This window comes from Salmo salar, chromosome ssa18 (assembly GCF_905237065.1).
Source record: "Salmo salar chromosome ssa18, Ssal_v3.1, whole genome shotgun sequence".
In the NCBI taxonomy this organism is placed as follows: Eukaryota; Metazoa; Chordata; class Actinopteri; order Salmoniformes; family Salmonidae; genus Salmo; species Salmo salar.
Genome location: NC_059459.1, coordinates 61,365,742 through 61,392,737, shown reverse-complemented (window position 1 = coordinate 61,392,737; position 26,996 = coordinate 61,365,742). Strand labels below are relative to the sequence as shown.

Here is a 26,996-nt window from a genome sequence, read left to right as displayed (position 1 = left end):
GGCACAAAACATCATGGGATGCAGGACAACTAACAGCTAATTTCCACAAAGGATTAACCCCAATGTTTAACACAATTTCCTTAGTATAACATCAGTGTGTTGCATTTTCTCCACTAATGGTTATGGTTTGGATTGGGGGAGGTGAAGATTATCATAGATCTGTACCTAGGGGAAACTTTACCCTGTAGTACTTACCATAGGAGAAGGAGGAGTGCAAGATGTTGTCACCTCTCCGGTGAGAGAAAGGGTCCCTGAAATACACAAATTGAGTAGGGTCAAACGCTGACGCCACATGACAAAGGCCTTTCTATGCATGTCCCTTTGTACGGTGTCTCTCCGCATTCAGGTTTTTCCCCCAACTGACCTTTTAAAAGAGATTAAGTTGGATCTAAACTGCTAGCGTAAACACGGAAATCCACACTACTTTGTTCTGTATATGATTTATTGTGGAGTAATACGATACTAATCCACCAAAAACAGCTTTTTTCTTTTGGGAAATGTATGGCTCACATCCATTTCTCTTCTCGGTTGGTGCATTGATGAATTCAGGACATTGAGAAAAGTCAATACTTATTGTGCCCCAACAGCAATGGAGCACTGAATCGTAGGATGCCAATACAATAGCTACAGTGTTTAGATACAGTTCCACTATCGCCTCTTAAAATCAACTACCAATGAAGTTCAGAGATCTAAAGAGATGATCTATATTAAAGCCTTTGTGAGATTTCACTTACAGATTTGTACATGGATTTCTATATAGTCATTATCAAATCAAAGTTTATTGGTGGTGTACACAAACTTGCATTTGTTATAGCAAGTGCAGCAGAATGCTTATGTTCCTAGCTCCAACAGTGCAATAGAATGTCTAATTTAATACTAGTCATTAAGACCCATATAGTCTTAATATTGACTTATCAAAAAACAGATAATTATTCACTCCAACATATTGAGCAATGTATTTATATTGTATATTAATGTTTGTTATATACATCGGGATGAATTAACATATTTAACTATGTTGTTATAATGAAAACACCACTGTCAGGAGACATTGGCTTGCACTGGTTAGACCTGTTTCGGCCATCGACTGGCTGTCCCTCTTGGGAGCAGAGCAGTCGTCAGCTAGTTGGGATCATCGCCAAACAAGACACCCTGCCGAGACGACAAACGATGACCCTAGTACAATAACGTTGGCAGATTCTGCTCCATGTGCACTTACGTAAAAAATGTCTTGCTCTATTTTTAGAATGAGTTGTTTGCACCGGTTAATTATTCAGAAATGGCAGGGATTTTGACTCTCAGTCGAATCATAACACGAGTGACAAAGAGATTATAGCTGGAGGAAGGCAGAGACAGCGTTTGACTTGGAACTGTTTGAGTGAGTGAATACAAGGTGTGTCTATCAACAAACTAGTACTGAATGAAGTTGGATATATGATATGATCTTAGAGAAACAACAACATGAGACAGAAAATAACACTCCTGTTTACCTTGTCAGGTGTACTTCAGGTATGGGCCTCAGCTCTTTGGACATAAAGTTCTCCACCACGGGTGAGTCCAGGTTGGCCGAACCGTTGCTAAGCCGGTCGCTGCTCTCGTATCCTGACTCTGTGCGCTGGATCTTCCAGTTGTCGCTGCGCACCTTTAGTGTGTTCGCCATCACAGTGGTGCCCTTTGACCTGTCCTTGCCCTCTGACTCCACCGAACTGCGGCTGCCGCCCGTTTCAGGACGCTGCTCATCCTCATAGATGGTCATCAGGCTCTTGGGCTTGTGCTCTTCACGCCCACCCCATGTGAAGTCCCGGTCCCTGTCTTTTTCGTTGGGGGGTGGCGTCCTCTCCTGGCTGGAAGGTCTCCGGTGGGGGCTGTGCTGCCGGCGCTCGTGACCCCCTCCACCACCACCGCTTATCACACTATCCACGTTTAGCACCTCACGCATGGGCTTCCATGGCCGACTGGGCCTGCTGCTACTACTGCTGCTGCTGGAGCTATCATTACGGCTGCCCTCCCGACTGCTGTCTGTGTCATAGCCGTTGGAGAGCTGCTCCAGTCTCCGGCTGTAATGGCCGCCACCGAAACCCCTACTGCTGGAAGGGGCTGGTTGTACTTGGACCCTGGAGTGGGAGCGAGGAGGCCCCTCGTGTGAGGAGGACCTGCCGCCAAAGTGGGGCGTCCTCTCTGTCTTGGTGGGTCCTTTGCCCTGGCTGGCATACAGGTGCGTATCCAGGTACTGCTTGAAGCCATTCTCCGGTGGGGAGGCGGAGCGTGAGTACCTCTCTGGGATTGGATCTGAATGAAAGGATTTTATGAGAATTTGTTCAAGTGGTTTAGGAGGATATGTGCATTGTGTGGGTACATGTTTTGTAAGGACATTGTCCTAGAGGTACGTCTGCTACTTAAAAGGATGTGGAAAAGCTTTTTCTACAGATTTTGCTGTACATATATGAAGGAAAAAACGATCAAGATAATTTACCCTAGAGCTTATTAAGCTGCTTTCCGTTCTTGTAGGCTAGAATGAGGTAGAAAGCGTCTAGCAAAACCTATTTGGAGCTTCATTGCAAGAAGTTATTATTCTATATGACATGAAATTATCTTATGTTTTTCTTACAAAATGGGAAAAAATAAACACATTGGGCGACATTACACCAAGGCTTGACTGAAAAGATGAGGCAAACAAAACCCTATCAATTAATCTGAGGCCAAAGTAGGGTGGGAGGAGAGAAGTGGGTGGTTTAATGGTCCAAATAACCTTTTCTGGTTGAGGTCGCTAGGAAAGTCACTTTTTTTTGCAGGGCTAATTCTGATTCCAACATTGCACTCAAGCTGGCGTAGTATCCAAACTGCCGCCTGTAATGCCAAATGCCAGTAGATTGTGACACGTTGCCAAGTGCAGCAACTGACTTTCAATGCCATTCCAACCCAAGACACAGGGTTTGCTAAGGAAGACAGCAGGGGCGTAGTGTGGGATGTGAACAATGGGGTCGTGGTGAAGTTCACTGTAGGGACATACAGTACCAGTCAAAAGTTTGGACACACTTACTCATTCAATGGGTTTTCTTTATTTTTACTATTTTCTACATGGTAGAATAATAGTGAACACATCAAAAAAATCAAAAAATTTTTTTTTAAAGTGTTAAACAAATCCAAATCTATTTTATATTTGATATTCTTCAAAGAAGCCACCCTTTGCCTTGATGATAGCTTTGCACGCTCTTGGCATTCTCTCAACCAGCTTCATGAGGTAGTCACCTGGAATGCATTTCAATTAACAGGAGTGCCTTGTAAAAAGTAAATTATTGGAATTTCTTTCCTTAATGCGTTTGAGCCAATCAGTTGTGTTGTGACAAGGTAGGGGTAGAATACAGCCCTATTTGGTAAAAGACCAAGTCCATATTATGGCAATAACAGCTCAAACAAGCAAAGAGAAATGAAAGTCCATCATTACTTTGAGACATGAAGGTCTGTCAATGTGAAAATGTAAAGAACTTTGAAAGTTCTTCAAGTGCAGTTGCAAAAACCATCAAGCGCTATGATGAAACTGGCTCTAATTAGGACCGCCACAGGAAAGGAAGACCCAGAGTTACCTCTGCTGCAGAGGACAAGTTCATTAGAGTTGCCAGTCTCAGATTGCAGCCCAAATAAATGCTTCAGAGTTCAAGTAACAGACAACATCAACTGTTCAGGGGAGACTGCGTGAATCAGGCCTTCATGGTGGAATTGCTGAAAAGAAACCACTACTAAAGAACACCAACAAGAAGAAGAGACTTGCTTGGGCCAAGAAACATGAGCAATGGACATTAGACTGTTGGAAATCTGTCCTTTGGTCTGATGAGTCAAAATTTGAGATTTTTGGTTAAACCGCCGTGTCTTTGTGAGACGTAGAGTAGATGAACGGATGATCTCCGCATGTGTGGTTCCCACCGTGAAGCATGGAGGTGGTGGGATGGTGCTTTGCTGGTGATACTGTCAGCGATTTATTTAGAATTCAAGGCACACTTAACTAGCATGGCTACCACAGCATTCTGCAGCGATACGCCATCCCACCTGGTTTGCGCTTAGTGGGACTATCATCTGTTTTTCAACAGGACAATGACCCAACACACCTGCAAGCTGGGTAAGGGCTATTTGACCAAGAAGGAGAATGATTTTTTAGTAAGATGGCGCCAAAGAGCATGGCTGACATTTTACATGCCCGTAACCAATTGTGCTATTTTGTTCGGTTTTTTTGCATCGTTTGTAACTTTTTGGTTTTAAACTTATTTTGTACACAATGTTGCTGCTACCGTCTCTTATGATTGAAAATAACTTCTGAACTGGGATTACTCACCACGAACTGGAAGAAGCTTTTTCCTTTAACGAGTCCGACGAGAAAGATATACTGCTCTCCCGCGAACAGGTCCAGATTAATTTGCGTGAACAAAAGATGGAAGAAAAGATGACGCAGATCAGGCTGCCTTTTGAGAATCTGTAGGCAAGCGAGTAAACTCCCACTACCATCAATTCTACTTGCTAACATGCAATAAATAAAATTGATGATCTAAAATTATCCTACCAACGGGACATTAAAAACTGTAATATCTTAGGTTTCACCGAGTCGTGGATGAGCAACGACACGGATAACATAGAGCTGGAGGGATTTTCAATGCACCAGCAGAACAGAGAAGCTACGTCTGGCAAGACGAGGGGTGGGGGTGTGTGTCTTTTTGTCAATAACAGCTGGTGCATGATGTCTAAAATTAAAGAAGTCTCGAGGTATTGCTCGCCTGAGGTAGAGTATCTTATGATAAGCTGTAGACCACACTATCTACCAAGAGAGTTCTCATCTATATTAAAACCACACTCAACTAACTCTGTAAGGCCATAAGCAAACAAGAAAATGCTCACCCAAAAGTGGCGCTCCTAGTGGCCGGGGACTTTAATGCAGGCAAACTTAAATCAGTTTTGCTAAATTTTTACCAGCATGTCACGTGCAACCAGAGGGAAAAAAACAAACTCTAGACCACCTTTACTCCACACACAAAGATGCATACAAAGCTCTTCCCCGCCCTCCATTTGGAAAATCTGACAATAATTAGATTCTCCGGATTCCTGCTTACAAGCAAAAACTAAAGCAGGAAGTACCAGTGACTCACTCAATACGAAAGTGGTCAGATGACGCGGATGCTACAGGACTCTTTTGCTAGCACATACTGGAATATGTTCCGGGATTCATCCAATGGCATTGAGCAGTATTCCACCTCAGTCATCGGCTTCATCAATAAGTGCATCAACGAATTCAACCCTACAGTGACCGTACGTACATATCCCAACCAGAAGCCATGGATTACAGGCAACATCTGCATCGAGCTAAAGGCTAACACTTCAAGGAGCAGGACACTCCACGCCTATAAGAAATCCCGCTATGCCCTCCGACGAACCATAAAACAAGTAAAGCGTCAATACAGGATTAAGATTGACCTCTTGACACTTGTCGGATGTGGCAGGGCTTGAAAACTATTACAGACTACAAAGGGAAACACAGACGTGAGCTGCTCAGTGACGCGAGCCTACCAGACGAGCTAAATGCCTTTTATGCTCACTTCGAGGCAAGCAACACTGAAGCATGCACGAGAGCACCAGCTGTTCTGGAGGACTGTGTGAAAACGCTGTCGGTAGCCGAGGTGAGCAAGACCTTAAAACAGGTCAACATTCACAAAGCCGTGGGGCCAGATGGATTACCAGGATGTGTACTCAAAGCATACGCAGACCAACTTGCAAGTATCTTCACTGACATTTTCAACCTCTCCCTGACTGAGTCTGTAATACTTACATGTTTCAAGCAGACCACCATAGTCCCTGTGCCCAAGGAAGCGAAGGTAACCAACCTGCCTAAATGATTACTGCCCCGTAGCACTCACGTCGGTAGCCATGAAGTGCTTTGAAAGGCTGGTCATGGCTCCCATCAACAGCATCCTACCAGATACCCTAAACCCACTCCAATTCGCGTACCGCCCCAACAGATCACGCAATCTCAATCGCCCTCCACACTACCCTTTCCCACCTGGACAAAAGGAATACCTATGTGAGAATGCTGTTCATTGACTACAGCTCAGTGTTCAACACCATAGTGCCCACGAAGCTCATCACTAAGCTAAGGATCCTGGGACTAAACACCTACCTCTGCAACTGGATCCTGTACTTCCAGACGGGCCGCTCCCAGGTGGTAAGGGTAGGCAGCAACACGTCTGCCACGCTGATCCTCAACAAAGGGGCCCCTCAGGGGAGTGTACTTAGTCCCCTCCTGTACTCCCTGTTCACCCACGTCTGCATGGCCAAACACGACTCCAACAAAATCATTATGTTTGCTGACGACACAACAGTGGTAGGCCTGATCACCGGCAACGATGAGACAGCCTATAGGGAGGTCAGAGAACTGGCAGTGTGGTGCAAGGACAACAACCTCTCCCTCAATGTGAGCAACATAAAAGGAGCTGATCGTGGACTACAGGAAAAGGCAGGCCGAACAGGCCCCCATTAACATCAACGAGGCTGTAGTGGAGCGGGTCAAGAGTTTCAAGTTCCTTGGTGTCCACATCAACAACAATCTATCATGGTCCAAACACACCAAGACAGTCATGAAGAGGGCACGACAACACCTTTTCTCCTGAAAAAGAGGGCACGACAACACCTTTTCCCCCTCAGGAGACTGAAAAGATTTGGCAGGGTTCCCCAGATCCTCAACAAGTTATACAGCTACACCATCCAGAGCATCCTGATCAGTTGCATCACCGCCTGGTATGGCAACTGCTCGGCATCTGACCGTAAGGCACTACAGAGGGTAGTGCGTAAGGCCCAGTACATCACTGGGGCCAAGCTTCCTGCAATCCAGGACCTATATAATAGGTGGTGTCAGAGGAAGGCCCATAAAATTATCAGAGACTCACCCAAGTCATAGAATGTTCTCTGCTACCGCACGGCAAGCGGTACCGGAGCGCCAAGTCTAGGACCCCCCTCCATTTGTTTTGTACACTGCAGCTACTCGCTGTTTATTATCTCTGCATAGTCACTTCACCCCTACCTACATGTACAAATTACCTCTAACCTGTACCCCCGCACACTGACTTGGTACCCCCTGTATATAGCCTCGTTATTGTTATGGAGTTACTTTTGGTAATTTTTTACTTTAGTTGGGAAATATTTTCTTAACTCTTCTTGAACTGCACTGTTGGTTAAGGGCTTGTAAGTAAGCATTTCACGGTAAGGTCTACACTTGAAATATGCGGCGCATATGACAAATAAAGTTTGATTTGATGGAGTGCTGCATCAGATGACCTGGCCTACACAATCACCTGACCTCAACCCAATTAAGATGGTTTGGGATGAGTTAGACCGCAGAGTGAACGAAAAGCAGCCAACAAGTGCTCAGCATATTTGGAAACTCCATCAAGACTGTTGGAAAACCACTCCAGGTGAAGCTGGTTGAGAGAATGCCAAGAGTGTGCAAAGCTGTCATCAAGGCAAAGGGTGGCTACTTTGAAGAATCTCAAATATATTTTGATTTGTTTAAAACTTTTTGGGTTACTACATGTGTTATTTTATAGTTTTGACGTCTTTACTATTATTCTACAATGTAGAAAATAGTAAAAATAAAGAAAAGCCCTTGAATGAGTAGGTGTGTACAAACTTTTGACTGGTACTGTACGTCTGTAGACAAGAGGAAGGTGTAAATAATGGACGCCGGGAGGCTGTATGTGTCTCTGTGGTGTAGCAGTAGGGGAAGTGACCTGACGTTGTGACGTCTGTGAAGATATTATTGATGAATGGTGTGTGTGTGTGTGTGTGTGTGTGTGTGTGTGTGTGTGTGTGTGTGTGTGTGTGTGTGTGTGTGTGTGTGTGTGTATTCCCTGCTGGCTGTCCATGACTCCTTGAACTGATGAGTCTGTGGCCTGGAGATGTGCATGATTGAGAGGACAAAGTGTTTGTATGCGTGTGTGGTTGTCTTTCAAGGACACCGAGTCATGCCCGCCACTTTCGAAAGATATGACCGCGGGGCACACGCACACACAAGCTCTCTTATTTCTATACTGGATGACACTTGTACCCTCGCTGTATCCACAACTAATAGAACATGAAGCTACTATACATACAGTACTACCTCTATCAAATTTGATTTCTCTTGGGAATATTTAAAAGAAAATCTGAATAGAAACAATTGACTAGCACTTTTTAATGGAAGAGGATGAAATATTTTTAAGCCCTAAAAGTGTTTGTACCACAAAACAAGGTGTGCAGTATGCAATAGCCCGTGGTATAATTGGTGTAATCGTGGACCAGCTGGGTCCATGTAACACATTTTGGGCTACATATGTCAAATGAGAAAAAGAGACACTGTTAAAGCTTTACTTGTGAAAAATATGCTCTTCTAATGATTCCAATGGCTCTGTTGGATGGAGCATTGTTCTTTCAACATCAGGGTTGTGGGTTTGATTCCCACACCCACACACACACACACACGTCCAGTCCAGTCCAGTCCAGTCCAGTACGTGTGTGTATGTTTTATAACTGAAAATACGTTTGGATAAAAGTGTCTCCTAAATCACCATATTAATATTCATTAATAACGTGACAGGGTGTGTGATCTAGGATTGAGGCCTGCACTGAGTCTCAGGTGTTCAGAGAAAGTTATGTGAAGTTATATTCCACAGTGCCTTAGATGTAACCTCTCCTGAGAGATGGAGTCGCTACAGAGATGGATTCTGCTGACGGGGCGTGCGAGAGTTAAATCACCTCGAACATAACTGTTCACATGGCGTGTGTGTGAGACTCATGTGTGATTTTGTGTGTGTGTGTGCCTGTGAGTGAATTTGTGTAAGAGTTTCTGTTAGCTGTGTGTGTGTGTGTGTGTGTGTGTGTGTGTGTGTGTGTGTGTGTGTGTGTGTGTGTGTGTGTGTGTGGCGACAGAGATGGTTTAACTATGCCTGTGATGAAAACACAGCACGTTTGTCTTTTCGGGTTGGAAGTTAAAAGTCAACAGTTACACTATGCTAGATGAAAACTGGGTAATGTGTTCTGGTAACACTAACTCCTATGTTTCCTACATAGTGCACTACATTTTACCAAAAACCTGTGTTCATAAATAGTGCACTATATCGAGAATAGGGTGCCATTTATGATGAAGCCAATGTCTCCCATTGACATCCACACCTCCTATCTGACTCGAATGCTAACTTTCTTATGCTTCTCTTTTTCCAAGTATGTCCAGTAGCTTTGAGGTCAGCTTTTTAGTGGAGCGCTAGCCTGAGCACGAGCAGCACTAGAGATGGATTTATTCCACCTACATCAACTATAGTGTCACTTCCAGTCTCGCCATTCATCACGGGCATGACGCTAGCCTCTGTTAGCCTGGCGCATTCAATCATAAATGGACGTGAGCCTGGTGCTAACAGGGCCGCTGTGGATTCATGGTGGATTTGGAGGCTAGTTCATTTTCAGTTCCTAGCACCTTGCCCCTAGTTTCTACCCCTTTGGTGTTCAGAGAAATTAAAAGACAGGATAGGTGAGAGAAATATGACAGAGGGTTAGAGATTAAAATTGGGGGGGTGATGAGGGCAGGCTTGAACAGATGTCAGAGTTCTAATCCTTATCCTGACACAATGCTCCCAAACCACCCTGCCTGGTTGATTATGTAAGGGCCAGTACAGTGAAATGCTAGTCGTTTGTGTTGGTCAGGTGATTGATGTTATGCATGTTGATAATGGTGGGTTGCGTGTGCATTGTGTACACCATTGTGTCAAGGGTTATCTTGTCTTTTCATTGGTCTGTCTGTGTGTCTGTGTGTGTGTGTGTGTGTGTGTGTGTGTGTGTGTGTGTGTCTGTCTGTGTGTGTCTGTGTGTGTGTATATGCATGGTATGTGATGTATTGTTTCATATCTTTAATTTAATTTTTTCTCTCTTTATGTGTGTGCGCATGTAAATCTGTGTGTGTGTGTGTGTGTGTGTGTGTGTGTGTGTGTGTGTGTGTTGTGTGAGAGAGTGAGAGAGAGAGAGTGTGCCTGTGCGTAGTTCCACACCTCTGTAGTGGGCATCCTGTCTCCTCCTCTCTATCTTGTCCTGGTCTCTCCTGGAGGGGTGCATCCCCCGGACTTCCCCTGCCTTCTGGGCCACTTCTCTGGAGATGTCCTTCAGACGGCTCTTAGGATCACTGGTGCCCAGTGTCACTGCAAGACGGGAAGAAAGAAACATATTATGTAACACATTCCATTTCAGTAATTTTGAGAAACTGATTGAGTGACTTAAATTCCAATAGACAATACAAGGGGCAGAAACACAGCAAAAAGAATGTGTAGCAAGTCAAACACGCAAGTGGGAACTTTCTTTCTCCTTCTAAAGCCCAATAGAAGAAGAGAGACAAAACTATAGTAACTTAGGCCACCCCAACTCCCTCTCCATCTTCCACACCCTCCATCCCTCCTCTACCCCACTCCCCTCTATCCCGACTAGACCCCTGGACGCATTGAACAGTGCGGAGTGTGTAAAGGAGGGAGAGTGGGGGGAACTTTAGGGCCGACCAATGTGCTAATGTATACGGTGGGCTTGTCTGCTGGGTGAGGGGAAATGCAACGAGGTGGAACCCGTGGAGCTGCAGAAACCATTTCCCTCTCCTTCTGAGTCTTATCTCTCGCCATGTAGGAGAAAGTCAGAGACGACGGATAGAACTAGAACTATGCACTGCGGTCATTTCAAACCCACCCTCTGTAGCACAAAGAATGTGCTAGAACAAGTTCTCTGTGAATATGAGTCATGATCATTCCCAGCTCTCCAAGATATAGGCCTCCAATTTGAAATCAATGATAAGAGAATTTGGTCTTACGGCATGCACATTGCAGTCACTCCATTGCCTGAATTAAGTGTTGTGAGGACAATTCATCTCTTTTCCCACAAGGTACTTGACTGCTATTGTTGTCAGTCATTCAGAGTGGATTTGCTGTTCTCAAAATCCTGAGCTACTGGTAACATTTTCCATTGCTGGGGGATAGAAAACAGTCAAAACACATTGTACAGTTGAGCTGCTGGCTTTAAGCAGGGAGTAACAACAAAGGGGGACCAAAACAAGGGCAGATATTACGCCATGCTCCGCAATAACAAAGGAATGTGCAATAATAACTATGGCTGAATCGCAAATGGCACCCTATTTCCTATATTGTGCTCTACTTTTGACCAGAGCCTGTATGTAAAAATACCCATCCCTCCCTCTCTCTCTCCCACCCCCCAACCCCAAGTGTCGTACCTGGTCCTCGGCCCCCGCTAGTCTGGCCGCTGTCCCTGGTAAAGGGGGAACTATGGGTAGAGGGGTTCTGGCTCTTCTGTTTCAAACCGCCAAGGCCCAGCAGGGCATTCAGGTTCTCCCTGGTCAGGTCCAGCTTCTTGGGGCCTGGAACTGTAGGCTCAGGCGCTGGGTGGTCGGAAAGGAGAAGAGAGTGAGAAAAATCAGGGTTGGGATCAATTTTATCAATCCCAAAAAAGCAATTCATAGGTATTATGTAATTTAATGCCATTAGCTTTTCAGTAAATTCCCCAAATATCCCCAATAATTAAAAATAAATACAAAAAAGTGGAGCGCTACCCAGTTAACAAAATGTGTGATAACTGAAATTGATGACAATTCAAAAATAAAAATGGTTGCTCTTTCTTCTTAAGCTCGTCTGTAACACTGCGCTGCCTCTGAAGGCAACATGGCAATGTGACGACCTGGGGCGAGGCCAGCTCAGCGAGTTAGAGGGAGGATCATTAAGGGGGATAAACCCCACACCAAACATATCCAAAAGGTTTTAAATCCCCACAAAGAAATGTTCAGCTGTTGTCATCAACAACTTCCTGCCATTGCCAACTGCAATGAGTATTATGGTTGAGGTTGACGTCAGAAATAAATAAATCATACGAAAAAAGAAGTGGGCACCCGAGTGGCACAGGGGTCTAAGGCACTGCATCTCAGTGCTAGAGGCGTCACTACAGACACCCTGGTTCGAATCCAGGCTGTATCACAACCGGCCGTGATTGGGAGTCCCATAGGGCGGCTCACAATTGGCCCGGGTTTGGCCGGTATAGGCCGTCATTGTAAATAAGAATTTGCTCTTAACTGGCTTGCCTAGTTAAATAAAGGTTAACAATTTTTTAAATAAATACAAATAAAAAAAGGCCTTCTGCTCATGAACTTTAGTCGTTCGGTTTCAAATCAAGTATTGATCAGTTGGAACACCGTTAGCTAATACCCTTAAACATTAATCCAACTAGAATTGCTCAAATCTGACAGCTATCCCAAAATTCACAGCTTTTCCAGAAATCCCAGTGGAATATTCCTGTAATCAGGAGGCAATAAGCAGGACATTTTCCAACCCTAAATCCAACTGAAGTGATGGCACACAAACTTGTTTTAAAGTGCAGCACGTATTTGTAGAGTTATAGTCACTTCAGTTGATAGGTCTTTTCTGGTCATCCACAGTCTAGACACTTGACATAAATGTCAAATGCATGGTGAGACTTCAAAAGACACCAAAATTGCATCCCGAACAGACCCAATTGACCCCATCACTTTTTTGTCCACACTGCAACGTGTACAGTAGCTCAACTTTTCTTTTTACGATTCTCACTCAAACTGAATGAGGTGGGGCTGACACTTAATAAAAAGCTATTCATGTGCGTCTGGCAGGGGGCTCACGGTTTGACCAAAATATTTAAAGTAAGTTCTGGTCAAAACTTTAAGAACCACTGCTCTGTGGCAGTGGCAGTCATTTGGTTAAGTGTGCATTTCAGCACACGCCGTCAAAATAAAAAAAAGTTAACCACCGTCACACCATTGGCAACACTTGCTGACATTACTTCCAAATGGCTGGTGCTGCAGAACTCTACTTTTAAAAGAACATATTGACTGTGAATTTACTGCACGACTTAAATATAGCACCCCCTTGTTAAGCTTGAATTAAAAGAAACTATGAATTATAAACGTGGTATGTGGTTCCTTGGAATTGGCACAGGTGAAGCTGAGGAATGGTGGTTTAACCACTTTGGAAAGGGGGACAGTTTTAATCTGGTCTCCAAAAGACCTAGACCAAGAACACATTTTGGTGTCAGGTTGTCGCAAGTCAAAGATCATTAGATAGACTGCATCTGCATCGCAAAAGCACATCTTGGTTTGATGACAACATGAAAAATGATTGACTTGGCATTCTGGAAAAAAACTATTTCTGCATGATTTTGATTTGCAAATTGAAAGCAGTTATTCCCCTCAACGTGCTGGAAAGTTCCATGACTCTAGGGTTAGTTGTGTAGTTCTTCCCATAAAAGGAACGAAAAGAGAATGTCCTTTTGTCCGATGTCTTGTATACCTTGGACGTCTCCATTGACGGGAGCCTTGTAGCGGGAGTGATCGCAGTTCTGGCGCGAGGCGTCGTCTACGGAGATGGCGCTGCCGTCTGGGTTGGAGTAGAATAGGAGGAGGGGCTGGAAGTGGCCTTTAATGCATTTGGTGGCCACGTCTTTCCACCGGGTCCCAATCTAGGATAGAGGAGGTGAGATATAGAGGTCAATAGTGTGTGTGTGTGTGTGTACACTTCTGGAAGGCTGTTTGTCTGTGTACCACACATACACACAAACTGGAATTTTCCCAATGTGACAAGAAGTCACCTTCGTCTTACTGGCAGCAACCAGTTTCCTCATCTCATTACCCTGAGAGGTCTTTTCAGAAGATGTGTTCTTTAGTGACAATATACATTACTACTTTTGAAGCTCCTGTATTTGATGAGCACCAGTTGCCAAAATCTACATTTAAAACTGAAGGTACCCAAACCCTAGCTCTGATCTGTGTACACCTTTCAGAAAACACTGCCTCGTTCAAAATGGTTGACACACTTCAAGCGGTTGGGCTCTAAGGAATACTCCGCTGCAAGTAATGTCGAATGCATTGTTAAAAATGAGACACATGCATAGCGCACAAACAAAACAAACAAATAGATTTTGACACAATGCTTTCTGTGACGTTCTTTGTACCGCTACCCCAAAACATGTAGTGACCATAGACCAGAAGAAGCGCAATTGGATCCAAGCTTATCACCAACTGTTCAGAGATTAATTTTACTTTTCTAATTCCACACAAAACTCTGATTGGCCAAGGAGGCATTGTTGTACACTGCGAATGCACATTTTCCCTTTGTCCTGGATCTTAAGTGAAAAATATGCACTGAAGCGAAGTCTCACAATCACATTAGCTGAGCTGGGCTAGGTGTGTGCCTCGCTAGAAAATGCCACAGAGGCAGACTGGAGGCTAACAGATGCTAGTGTGCTCCCTAATTAACCAAATGAACGAAGGGGGAGAGAGGAGCAGAAGGTAAGACACAGTGAAAGAGGAAGAGAGAGAATAAAGAGGGAAGAGAAAGAACAAGAAAGGAAAGCAAAATGAAGGGAAGAAAAAAGGATGGAGAAACAAAGGTTGGAAGAGGTCGCTTTGAGTTGACATTTTGATGGTGAAAACTTATCCTTGCCTGGGACAAAACACACAAAAAAAATATATAGGAGAAACACTGAACCACTACTGCAACAATACATTAAAAAAAGAATGGAATGACAAGAATGATAGTCAACAAAACACAACCTGTAAAATATAAATATAGTGGAAGTTTTAAAAGCTATCCATAAACTGTAGGGCATGTCTGCTCGTCACTTGGTGTGAGGCAGTGAGAGAATGAGGAGCAATACAGCAGGTATATGGAGTGTTATTTAGCTGGCTAAGAGTGCTGTACTGTAGCCCTCCGTCCCAGTAGGGCTGAAGTGCACACACTGCATAAGCTGCTGATGGATTGACTCGGAGCCAGCCAGCCCCTGCACCGCAGTCCAGTCAAATGCACTGGACACTGTGCCGTTCATTAGCACACTCACTTATGCACGCGCTCACACAGTCATGCGCACGAAAAAGACCAATTCCAACCACGAGTCATTTCAATATATCCAAAAAGTCCACTAAACAGTGTATCTCAACTGTGGATGACTGATGATGCAATTAATTGCTTTAATAGTTACCATTGGGAAACCCTAGTACACTACTACTGTACAAGTGCTGCTGCTGTGTGTGCGCGTACACTTGAGTGTGTGTGTGTACTTGTGAACGTGTGTGTACTTGTGAACGCGTGTCTCTCCCCCGCACAAAAATAATTATTAAAACTAACACCTTTGCCTTTCTTGAACTAACACTTATCCTTTCTTACAAGCTCTGACTTTGTTTATAGCTACTTTGAGGAAAAATGTACTAACTACGACTGTGATGTGTGGTTGTCTCACCTAGCCATCTTAAGATGAATGCACTATTTGTAAGTCACTCTGGACAAAAGTGTCTGCTAAACGACTAAAATGAAGGGGGAAAAAAAGTGTCCCACTGGGCACAGACGTCAGTTCAACGTCTAGTTTTGATTTACACTGAACAAAAATATACACGCAACATGTAAAGTGTTGGTCCCATGTTTCATGAACTAAAATGAAAATAAAATAAAAAGAACCCAGAAACGAACAATTGCATTTTATTGATGGCAATTTGAATGCACAAAAATACCGTGACGAGATCCTAAGGCCCATTGTGAGGACCATTTTTTTTAAGGTATCTGTGACCAACAGATGCATATTGGCGTCGGCTAATGGGATCCGAATAAATAAATGTAAAAAAATTAAAAAAAATATGTATTCCCAGTCATGTGAAATCCATAGATTAGGGCCTAATCAATTTATTTCAATTGACTGATTTCCTCAAATGAACTGTAACTGAGTAAAATCTATGAAATTGGTGGATGTTGGGTTTATATTTTTGTTCAGTATACATTTGGTTGAGTTTGGTGAAAAAAAGACGAAATACCCTTACGTTGATTACTTTTTGCAACACCAATTAGTTTTCCATGTTGATTCAACGTCGTCGCCTTGATTTTTGGGGGGGGGGTTGATTCAACCAGTTTTTGCCCAGTGGGTGTGTGTGTGAGCGAGCCTCCTTGCGTTCATGCGCGCATGTGCGCATGCTTGCTTGTGTACGTGTCTGTGTGGGTGGTGGTGGTGGTAGTGATTATAGCAGACTTTTCAACCCCGGGGGTGGTGAAGGGCGGTCGATGGGGCCCTTAGACGATAAAGACTGTGGCGATGGAGATAAGAGATGGAGCGGGGCGCTCCTTGCTCTCTCTTAAAACTGCCTGCTTTTATCGGTTCAGACAAGTACATTTATGCACTGCGCTTTGAGTTGCTGCCTGGGTACAGTTTAGCTCCCTGTGGACTGCAGGTAGCCGATAGTATCTAAATCATTTTATGGAAACCGTTCCATTGATATCAGATTGGGATTATAGTTTTATTTAAATAGTCAAAGAACTATTCAAGCCAGTTACCAACCTAACATTACTTTAGTTAGTCTTGTTATAAAACGTATGTGCGCACTAGTGCAGGTGTGGTCTGAGCTTCATATCTCACCACAGCAAAAGACTCAGAGGCTATGAGGGCATTAGATGTGGTATGTGTGTGTGTTTGCTTACTTGCTTGGTGAGTGTGTATTTTGGTGTTCAAGACGCATCAACGTGCTCTCACCTCTTTGACGGTGGCATCGTCGAAGAAGACCCATTTGGCGGATTTGGTGTGGAAGGCGAAGGCACAGTAGTGGCGGCTGGAGTAACAGATCATCCCAACCAAGAGCAACTCTCCCTTTTTGGCGTGCTCGTCTGTCACCCGATAGAAGAGCTGCGGACACATACGCACATTTCAATTACTTTATTTGGATCAAATTAGATAGAAATTACCAAAATACACAAAAACAATCCCATGCTGCCCACGAGTAACCTTGCCTGATGACTTACGTTAGCTGCCCGATCTAATGCCTAGGCTTTAGCTCAATGGACTAACACAGTCTTGCATTATGCAGCAGAACCGGGTTTGAACATTCTTAGTCACATATACAGCCCTTTGGCCAAAACTATCATTTTTGTCATCCACACGTTAGCATTTGGACAGTATAATTGCCCTTCAACTTGGACTGTTGCGGGTCTTTTTTGCATTGTACATTTCCACAAATCGAGCAGTTTCCATCAAGCTAGTTCAGGCAATTATCATTGTAACCACCGCCTCCCACCAGTTTGAATAGACCGCTGGATGAAGAGTTTGTGAAATAACCTGTTTTTCCCCACCCGTATTTCCTGAATGGCCAGTTCTCTTTGGCTATGGGAGACAATGGATTCCTAGGAAGGGGGAGGTTTTCTCCGACACCCAGCACAGTCACATGAACAGTGCGAGTATGAATCAAGACCTTTGTGGTACTTGGTGGGGCTTCTACTAGACTAATCCAGTTCTGGAATGCATTCAAAACAAGGACAGGGGCAAAGAGGAATCTGTGCCTGTAGTCTAAGGGGGCTGTTGTGTAATACGTTGGGCCTGTTCTGTGAGAGTTTAGCTTAGGTTTGACACAGGTTTCACAGAAGCTCATTCTGTGCCTGTAGTCTTCAAGGGAGATGGAGTTGCGCAATATGTTGGGCCTGGTCTATAAGAGTTTGTTCTAAGTTTGTAGTAGGTTTAACCGAAGCTCATTCCGTTTCTGAAAAAAAAAAACATCTTGAAGGAACAGTGTCAGCCAGAGTAGAGTGTTACAAATTAAACCTCCTGCATGCCCACGCCAAGGACACTCTGTACTCCAACACAGTCCCAACTCACACATGTACAGAAAACACACGCCACATCTTCCACACACACAAAACCTTTCTCTGACTCGCTCTCTCTCACACACACACTGTGCCTTTCCATCGTGGCACGGAGGAAGCGTTGACACGAGCTGGCCTGTGCAGCAGAGGCTTTTTGATCGGCGACGTGGGCCAACTGGGCATCGCACCGCGCACTGCTTACGCAACGCTCCGACAGACAGAGGGATAAAACCCACTTTATTTCCCACATATGCTCCACGGCACCAAAATAAACAGACCCCAACAGAATCAGGGCAAGGAATGGCAGCTGTGGAGGCTCCGACAAACAAACATACACACAAAAACACAAGACAGAAAGCAAATTGAGTAAAACCAGAATGCAGTGATTCCAAACATATTCTAAACAAAGTCACAACAGTATTGTTTTTCCTATTCTAGTGTTCACATAATTTTGGAGCGGAGGCAGACATTTTGTTTTGATGCAATCAGTGCCTTGGCCAATTTAATCAGACTACTTGAGTAATCTGTTTTAGTACGGGCTGACAGTCTTTTGATTATTGTGATTCTTGGAATAAGACATTTTTTAATCGCGTGTGAAGGTTTTTGGCCATCTCAAACTTTCTTCACAGGTATTTGGCTTGTCCCTTCTTGTCCTCCATCAGAGATCCAACTTTGGATCTCCATCTTTTTGTGAGAAATTACACTGGTCACGCAAAACATTTATAAAAGTATTTATAAAGTATATATAGCCCACACTTTAGATGAGACCATATAAAAAGACGTAACTAATGGTTAGTAAATGGTTTATAATGACCTATATTAACACTGGAACCACCAACACGGTCAATCTGACCGTTTTACATTCTGTCATTTTAATAAATTAATTTCAATAAAAACCTTGAAACAACCTGTCCCTGACTTTTCCTAAATGTGTGTTACACACTCTAGCAGTACTTTCAGAAAGATATCATAGAAGACTAAAACGTTTTGAACATTTCATCCTCAAAGCGGTCAAAATAACCATATGCATATTTAACAGTACAATAGCCGGACCTCGAGGAGTACCAATAGCCACCAGTCTAATAAATCACTCAGTCTATGAAGAAAATATCTGAAAATATCAGTAGCCTAAACATCGGTATAAGCGCCAAGCATGTTGGTGAATAGAGAAAATCAGCACAAATAATGGAATTATAATGAATATACAGTTGAAGTCGGAAGTTCACATTCACTTAGGTTGGAGTCATTAAAACTTGTTTTTCAACCACTCCATAAATTTCTTGATAACAAACTATAGTTTTGGCAAGTCGGTTAAGACATCTACTTTGTGCATGACACAAGTAATTTTTCCAACAATTGTTTACAGACAGATTATTTCACTGCATCACAAATCCAGTGGGTCAGAAGTTAACATACACTAAGTTTACTGTGCCTTTAAACAGCTTGGAAAATTCCAGAAAATGATGTCATGGCTTTAGAAGTTTCTGATAGGCTAATTGACATCATTTGAGTCAATTGGAGGTGCATCTGTGGATGTATTTCAAGTCCTACCTTCAAACGCAGTGCCTCTGGGAAAATCAAAAGAAATCAGCCAAGACCTCAGAAATTTTTTTGTAGACCTCCACAAGTCTGGTTCATCCTTGGGAGCAATTTCTAAACGCCTGAAGATACCACGTTCATCTGCACAAAAAAATTGTACGCAAGTATAAACACCATGGGACCACACAGCCATCATACCGCTCAGGAAGGAGACGTGTTCTGTCTCCTGGAGATGAACGTACTTTAGTGCGAAAAGTGCAAATCAATCCCAGAACAACAGCAAAGGACCTTGTGAAGATGCTGAAGGAAACAGGTACAAAAAGTATCTATATGCACAGTAAAATGATTCCGATATCGACATATCCTGAAAGGCTGCTCAGCAAGGAAGAAGCCACTGCTCCAAAACCGCCATAAAAAAGCCAGACTATGGTTTGCAACTGCATATGGGGACAAAGATCGTAGTTTTTGGAGTAATGTCCTCTGGTCTGATGAAACAAAAATAAAACTGTTTGGCCATAATGACCATCGTTATGTTTGGAGGAAAAAGGGGTATGCTTGCAAGCCGAAGAACACCATCCCAATCGTGAAGCACGGGGGTGGCAGCATCATGTTGTGGGGGTGCTTTGCTGCAAGAGGGACTGGTGCACTTCACAAAATAGATGGCATCATGAGGCAGGAAAATGATGTGGATATATTGAAGCAACATCTCAAGACTTCAGTCAGGAAGTTAAAGCCTGGTCGCAAAATGGCTTAACGACAAAAGTCAAGGTATTGCAGTGGTCATCACAAAGCCCTGGCCTCAATCCTATAGAAAATTTGTGGGCAGAACTGAAAAAGAGTGGGCGAGCAAGGAGGCCTACAAACCTGACTCAGTTACACCAGCTCTGTCAGGAGGAATGGGCCAAAATTCACCCAACTTATTGTGAGAAGCTTGTGGAAGGCTACCCAAAACATTTGACCCAAGTTAAACAATTTAAAGGCAATACCAACAAATACTAATTGAGTCCATGTAAACTTCTGATCCACTGGGAATGTGATGAAAGAAATAAAAGCTGAAATAAATCACTCTACTATTATTCTGACATTTCACATTCTTAAAATAAAGTGGTGATCCTAACTGACCTAAGACAGGGCATTTCTACTAGGATTAAATGTCAGGAATTGTGAAAAACTGAGTTTAAATGTATTTGGCTAAGGTGTATGTAAACTTCCGACTTCAACTGTAAGCGTTGATATGACAGGGGTCAAAAATAGTTTGTCAGTTATTGGACAAATTATTTGTGGCCTCACTCGTGCTTACAGTATAGTGTGCGTCTTCACGCAACCATTGGATCTCATTTAGCTGTAATCCCTTGTCCTACAGTACCTTGCAAAAGTATTCATGCCCCTTAGCGTTGTTCCTATTTTGTTGCATTACAACCTGTAATTTAAATAGATTTTTATTTGTATTTCATGTAATGGACATACACAAAATAGTCCAAATTGGTGAAGTGAAATCAAAAAAATAAATTGTTTCAAAAAATTCTAAAAAATAAAAAGTGGACAAGTTGTGCTTTTGTATTCACGCCCTTTGCTATGAAGTCCCTATATAAGATCTGGTGCAAACAATTACCTTCAGAAGTCACATAATTAGTTAAATAAAGTCCGCCTGTGTGCAATCTTGGTGTCACATGATCTCAGTACACACACACACACACACACACACCTGTTCTGAAAGGCACCAGAGTCTGCAACACCACTAAGCAAAAGGCACCACCAAGCAAGCAGCACCATGAAGACCAAGGAGCTCTCCAAACAGGTCAGGGACAAAGTTGTGGAGAAGTACAGTTCAGGGTTGGGTCATAAAAATATATCCGAAACGTTGAACATCCCACGGTGTACCATTAAACCCATTATAAAAATATATAAAGAATATGGCACCACAACAAATCTGCCAAGGGAGGGCCGACCACCAAAACTAACAGACCAGGCAAGGAGGGCATTAATCAGAGAGGCAACAATGAGACCAAAGATAACACCTAAAGGAGCTGCAAAGCTCCACAGCGGAGATTGGAGTATCTGTCTATAGGACCACTTTAAGCCGTACACTCCACAGAGCTGGGCTTTATGGAAGAGTGTCCAGAAGAAAAAAAAACATTGCTTAAAGAAAAAATAAAATAAGCAAACACATTTGGTGTTCGCCAGAAGGCATGTGGGAGACTCCCCAAACATATGGAAGAAGGTACTCGGGTCAGATGGGACAAAAATGGAGCTTTTTGGCCATCAAGGAAAATGCTAATTCTGCCGCAAACCCAACACCTCTCATCACCCCAAGAACACTATCATGCTGTGGGGATGTTTTTCCCCATCGGCAGGGACTGGGAAACTGGTCAGAATTGAAGGAATGATGGATGGCGCTAAATACAGGGAAATTCTTAAGGGAAACCGGTTTCAGGCTTCCAGAGATTTGAGACTGGGATGGAAGTTCACTATCCAGCAGGACAATGACCCCAAGCATACTGCTAAAGCAACACCCGAGTGGTTTAAGGGAAACATTTAAATGTCTTGTAATGGCCTAGTCAAAGCCCAGACCTCAATCCAATTGAGAATCTGTGGTACGACTTAAAGATTGATGTACACCAGCGGAACCCATCCAACTTGAAGGAGCTGGAGCAGTTTTGCCTTGAAGAATGGGCAAAAATCCCAGTGGCTAGATGTGCCAAGTTTATAGAGACCCCAAGAGACTTCCAGCTGCAAAAGGTGGCTCTACAAAGTATTGACTTTGGGTGGGTGAATAGTTATGCACGCTCATGTTCTGTTTTATTTCTTGTTTCACAATAAAAAATATTTTACATCTTCAAAGTGGTAGGCATGTTGTGATACAACAACCCCCCCCCCAAAAAAATCAATTTTAATTCCAGGTTGTAAGGCAACAAAATAGGAAAAATGCCAAGGGGGGTGAATACTTTCACAAGCCATTGTAACAGTCAGGACAAATCTTCATCTCTTTCACTTGATTGCAACACTTCCCACAAATAAGTCGCTTGCAGGAGCTGCAGCTGAAACAGGTGTTGTGGGTTCTGTTCTGAGTGCATCTGCCCACCTTGCAGTTTCTCCTCCCTGGAAGCTGTGCGCAATTTGGCTCGGGCAATGGCTCCCGTTGAATACTTGCTGCTACCTTGGCCCGAAATGTCGCTCATGTAGCCCGTGTGCCAGACTGATGATGAAGTCTTTCCTACTCATGGTGTTCATGCACAGCTTGAACAACACGTGTGATGATAGCAGCTAAGTCAAGCATGTTGTAGAACACCGCAACAGGCCAGCGGCGAGTTCCTCCTTTCACCTAGCCCAGCTGTGCCATCTTACCCAGAACATAATCCGGAACTCGCTCACCTGCTGCCCAAAATAGATCCTTTCTCAGATATGGAAAGCTATTCAGCATGAATCAGAATAATAATCATCAGAATGTCATGAACCATTTCATCACTGCCATCAGAGTCGTTTTCATTCAGATCTTGTAGCAACGCTAACGCAGCATGTGCCTCCATTCATCTTGGTCTTTCCATTGTAAATGAGGCACACTCTCACTGTGTAGCCTACTCCAAGTAGAAGTAGAGTAAACTGAGAAAACTGCTTGGATTCCAGTGGATTGATATAGGGTACACCGTTTTCAGATTATAATTACAATACATCAATACAATAGAATGGCCCGCCTTGTTCTTCATTCCCAATTGGTGATTAGGCCTACACAATTATGCATAGTTGTTTCTTCTCGCTCATCAACTCACCCATTTTCCCCAATAATACTATACTTCATTTATGTAATCTGCTGTTATATGTGTGAAATTAGTTTCGGTATAGGTTAGGTTCAGTTGAGGCAATTATCGGCATGATTATCAACTGAGCACGGCACATTCACCTATCGGAGAAGGAGCGGGAACCGGCCGATGGAAAACCATTCCAAAAATGACATTCCTTCCTAAAACTGGTTATAACTCCAGATAAAACTACACCTTATGGAATAGTAGGGACTGTGAAGACACACACACACACAGGCATGCATACACGCATACACACATAATAACATACGCACTATACACACACACGTACACATGGATTGTGTTGTAGATATGTGGTATTAGAGTAGTGGCCTGAGGGCACACACTTAATGTGTTGTGAAATCTGTTATGAAATGTAGTGTAAATGTTTTTAATTGTATATAACTGCCTTAATTTTGCTGGACCAATGCTGCATTTTTTAATGGGGATCAATAATAAATACAAATAAAGTGTGTTATATAGACTTATTTAGGAAAAGACAAGGACGAGGGGGACATGACTTTAAAAATGGCAGAGTATTTAAACATTTACATTTATATAAACATTAAAATTTGTTTTGTCATTCTGATGCTCTCTGCCTTGCTAGTTTTAATGTTCACTGAGTATATCAAACATTAGGAACACCTTCCTAATATTGAGTTGCAACGCCCCCCTTTTCCCTCAGAACAGCCTCAATTCGTCGGGGCATGGTGTCAAAAGCGTTCCACAGGAATGCTGGCCCATGTTGACTCCAATGCTTTCCACAGTTGTGTCAAGTTGGCTGGATGTCCTTTGGGTGGTGGACCATTCTTGATACTGTTGAGCGTGAAAAACCCAGCTGTGTTGTAGTTCTTGACACAAACTGGTGCGCCTGGCACCTACTACCATGCCCTGTTCAAAGGTACTTTCACCATCGGAATGGCACACATCCACAATCGATGTCTCAATTGTCTCCTCCCCTTCATCTACCCTGATTGAAGTGGATTTAACAAGTGACATCAATAAGGGATCATAGCTTTCACCTGGATTCACCTGGTCAGTCTGTCATGGAAAGAGCAGGTGTTGTTAATGTTTTGTATACTCAGTGTACACAATCACAAAGAAATCCATTCATATTCCGTTTAGGAAGGTCATGAAAAACATGACACAAAGCAATTTATTTAAAAATAACAGAATAGCATGCTTTGAGTTGTATTATCTTTGCTTAGAAGCCAAGGCTATGGCTGCGCCATGCCAATCTGTGGCTGTGCCTTGCCAACAAAATCAACTTATTCATTTAGCAGACATCCCAGGCCCTGCCCTACCATAGTCAACAAACATATTTTTACAGTAAAAACATGGAATATATATAACAATGGAATATAGCAGAAGAAAATAAAGGATTGTTTTCCAAATGGCTATTGCTGATTGTCACCAGTAGCCTACTCACATGAGGAATGCACAGAGCCACGGTTATTCCTGGAAAAAGTTATATTTTGAAACAGAGACCATCCGCGGAATTTGTAGAGTTGTTTGGCATGAATAGGTTCATTAGAAACCTTGGAATCTGCTCTTTCTGATAGGGTATAGCAATCATAATGTCTGGCCTGCATGAACTCTATAGGATGATATGGAAGAAGTGCTATTTGCTACTCTCAAGTGCAGGTCATCAGTCTCTTCATTCTCGATTTGACGATTGATAATATTGTCACCCATCAGACTATTGTCAATTTAATCTTGTCTTTAGGCAAAATGTAGTATTTTGTGTGTGAAATTATTTTAAATGTAGTTAGATGTAGAGTGGAAGGGCCAGCTTGGTAGGCAAGACTATCGCTTCTGGATCAATCAATACATTTTCTGACTGATTACATTTTAACATAATAAATGCATTCATTTGGCAAGTTATTATGGATTATTTATACAATTGAAATATCATCGTCAGAAAGACCATCATGGCCATTCTAGTAGTTATGGAATTCCGGTACTCTGAGTGTTAAATGGAGTAATGAATGGAGTAATGAATAATAAATGATGAATAAACTATTTACTAATCCATTATAAATGCTTTGTTACGTGGAGTTATTATAAAGCACCACCCAACTTTACATACACTGAGAGTCCAAAACATTAAGGACACCTGCTCTTTCCATGACATAGACTGACAAGGTGAATCCAGGTGAAAGCTATGATCATTTACTGATGCCACCTGTTAAATCCACTTCAAATCAGTGTAGATGAAGGGGAGGAGACAGGTTAAAGAAGGATGTTCAAGCCTTGAGACAACTGAAGTGCCTTTGAACGGGGTATGGTAGTAGGTGTACTTTCATTGAACGAAACACAAGAGTAGACCGACTGACAGCGCTACCGTACAGAACTGAGCTTCGTAGTAATGTGCTTTTTGTCCCTGCTGGCTTGCTGTCCTTACCCCGGAAAGGTTGAGGTGTGGCCCCAGCGAGCGAATTACGTCCTCTGTGAGGTCCGACTGGTCCGAGTCCCACACGAAACCGATGGTGACTATCTCTGGAGAGTTCATGAGGACGCGGCGGATCTTGATCCTCTGGCCACAGTTACTCTGATGACAGAGAGTGGGAAGAGACTTAACCAGTCGAGCAGAGCTAACTAACCAGCTTAACTAACTAAACTAAGCAAAGTAACTAGCCAACTAACTCAGTAACAAGAACCATAAATACAATTTCACAGTTGATCTTAGTTCTGTTGTCTTGCTATTGATTTTCCGAATTTCCCCTCCTTAGTAGTTGTTTAGTGTGATGGAGATGGAGGTGCATCTTGACTTGAGTTTTCCATTGACATGCATGACTTTCTTAATGCTTGATGGGGCAGCCACTTACCGGACAGTTACGGGAATCCCCGATGGTACTGGCCGCTTGCAGCAGCTCTCCAAATGACTCATCCCGCCTCTGATACACCTGTTGACTGAGAATGAAAGAGAGTGTGAGACAAGGAAAGAAAGGTAGAGAGAGACAAAGCTAGAAAGTACAAAAGTCACTCAGTAACCCTATGAGGAACATAGAGAAATGTGTTCTGTGTGACATCAGTTTGAAAACAATAAGCATGGCTTACCAGAGGGCAGTGGTGGAGACATAATGCACTAGCTCAGTGAAGGGCAGGGGGTCGGAGGATGCCCCACAGCTACGGCAGACAGACTGCAGAGGAGAGGGGAACAGGAACACAATACAGACACATGGCCGTTAGCTAGGCGCCGCTTAGCCACTGCCAAGCACTAATTATCAAGTCAGCGTGTCATTTCGCGAGGGGTAGTAGTTTGGGGATGGTTATGGGGAAATTACTACTGTGGGCTGTTTGTGAAAATTGTGATGGGAGAGAGTGGAGTGTTTGTCAGAGTTTAGAGGAAAAGTGGCGGGTGGGTTGTGGTTTGTGTTCGGTCTTCAGACTTAATCTATTGCCCCCTTAACTTCAGGCCTTTAGATCCAAAGCATTGCTGGTTTTCAGCTTCAGTGTGAAGTGTCCACTAGTTACAGGTCAATTAATAAACTACCAAGAAAACAAAACCTGCAGTGCACGTGACCTCAAGGGTCAGATATCAGTTCCTCTGATCTATCATGTATTGTAGACCATGTTGTTTTTTACCCATCAAAGCAACCTTCCAGCAAGAGAGCTACTGGGTGTACAGGCTTTTGTTCCAACCCTACTGTAAAACACCTGATTCCACTAATCAAGGTCCTGTTGAGCAGCTGATTAACGGAGTCAGGTGTGTTAGAGCAGGGCTGGAAAAAATGTCTGAAAACCTACTTGCTCTCAGGGAGGGGAGTTGGCCACCACTGTATCACCATCAGAGTGGTCTGAAACATTGATGCCAGGACAGCTCTGGGGTTTAGGGACATGGCATCAGAGATGAACATCATACCGGCAGGGCAGGGAGGGTGTGTGTGTAGGGGGAAATCCTTGGAGATCCTATGTGACATTGTTCGTCTTGTACTGCTACCGCTCACAGAGATCTGAGGAAAACCACCCTCTGCAT

At 43.3% G+C, this 26,996-nt stretch overlaps 1 protein-coding gene across 3 annotated transcripts in view; it reads right to left on the bottom strand.

Annotated features, from left to right (window-relative positions):
• LOC106577622 (inactive ubiquitin carboxyl-terminal hydrolase 53) overlaps positions 1-26,996 on the bottom strand; it is a 61,603-nt gene that overhangs the window by 11,650 nt on the left and 22,957 nt on the right. For all 3 annotated transcript variants that reach the window (XM_014155839.2, XM_014155840.2, XM_014155841.2), the window contains exons 6-14: positions 26,078-26,160; positions 25,846-25,930; positions 25,422-25,568; positions 16,582-16,731; positions 13,362-13,530; positions 11,267-11,431; positions 10,050-10,196; positions 1,491-2,289; positions 196-251 (exon numbers count right to left, since the gene is read on the bottom strand). In XM_014155839.2, the coding sequence (XP_014011314.2) occupies positions 196-251; positions 1,491-2,289; positions 10,050-10,196; positions 11,267-11,431; positions 13,362-13,530; positions 16,582-16,731; positions 25,422-25,568; positions 25,846-25,930; positions 26,078-26,160 (1,801 nt within the window). The remainder of the gene's footprint in view (positions 1-195; positions 252-1,490; positions 2,290-10,049; positions 10,197-11,266; positions 11,432-13,361; positions 13,531-16,581; positions 16,732-25,421; positions 25,569-25,845; positions 25,931-26,077; positions 26,161-26,996) is intronic.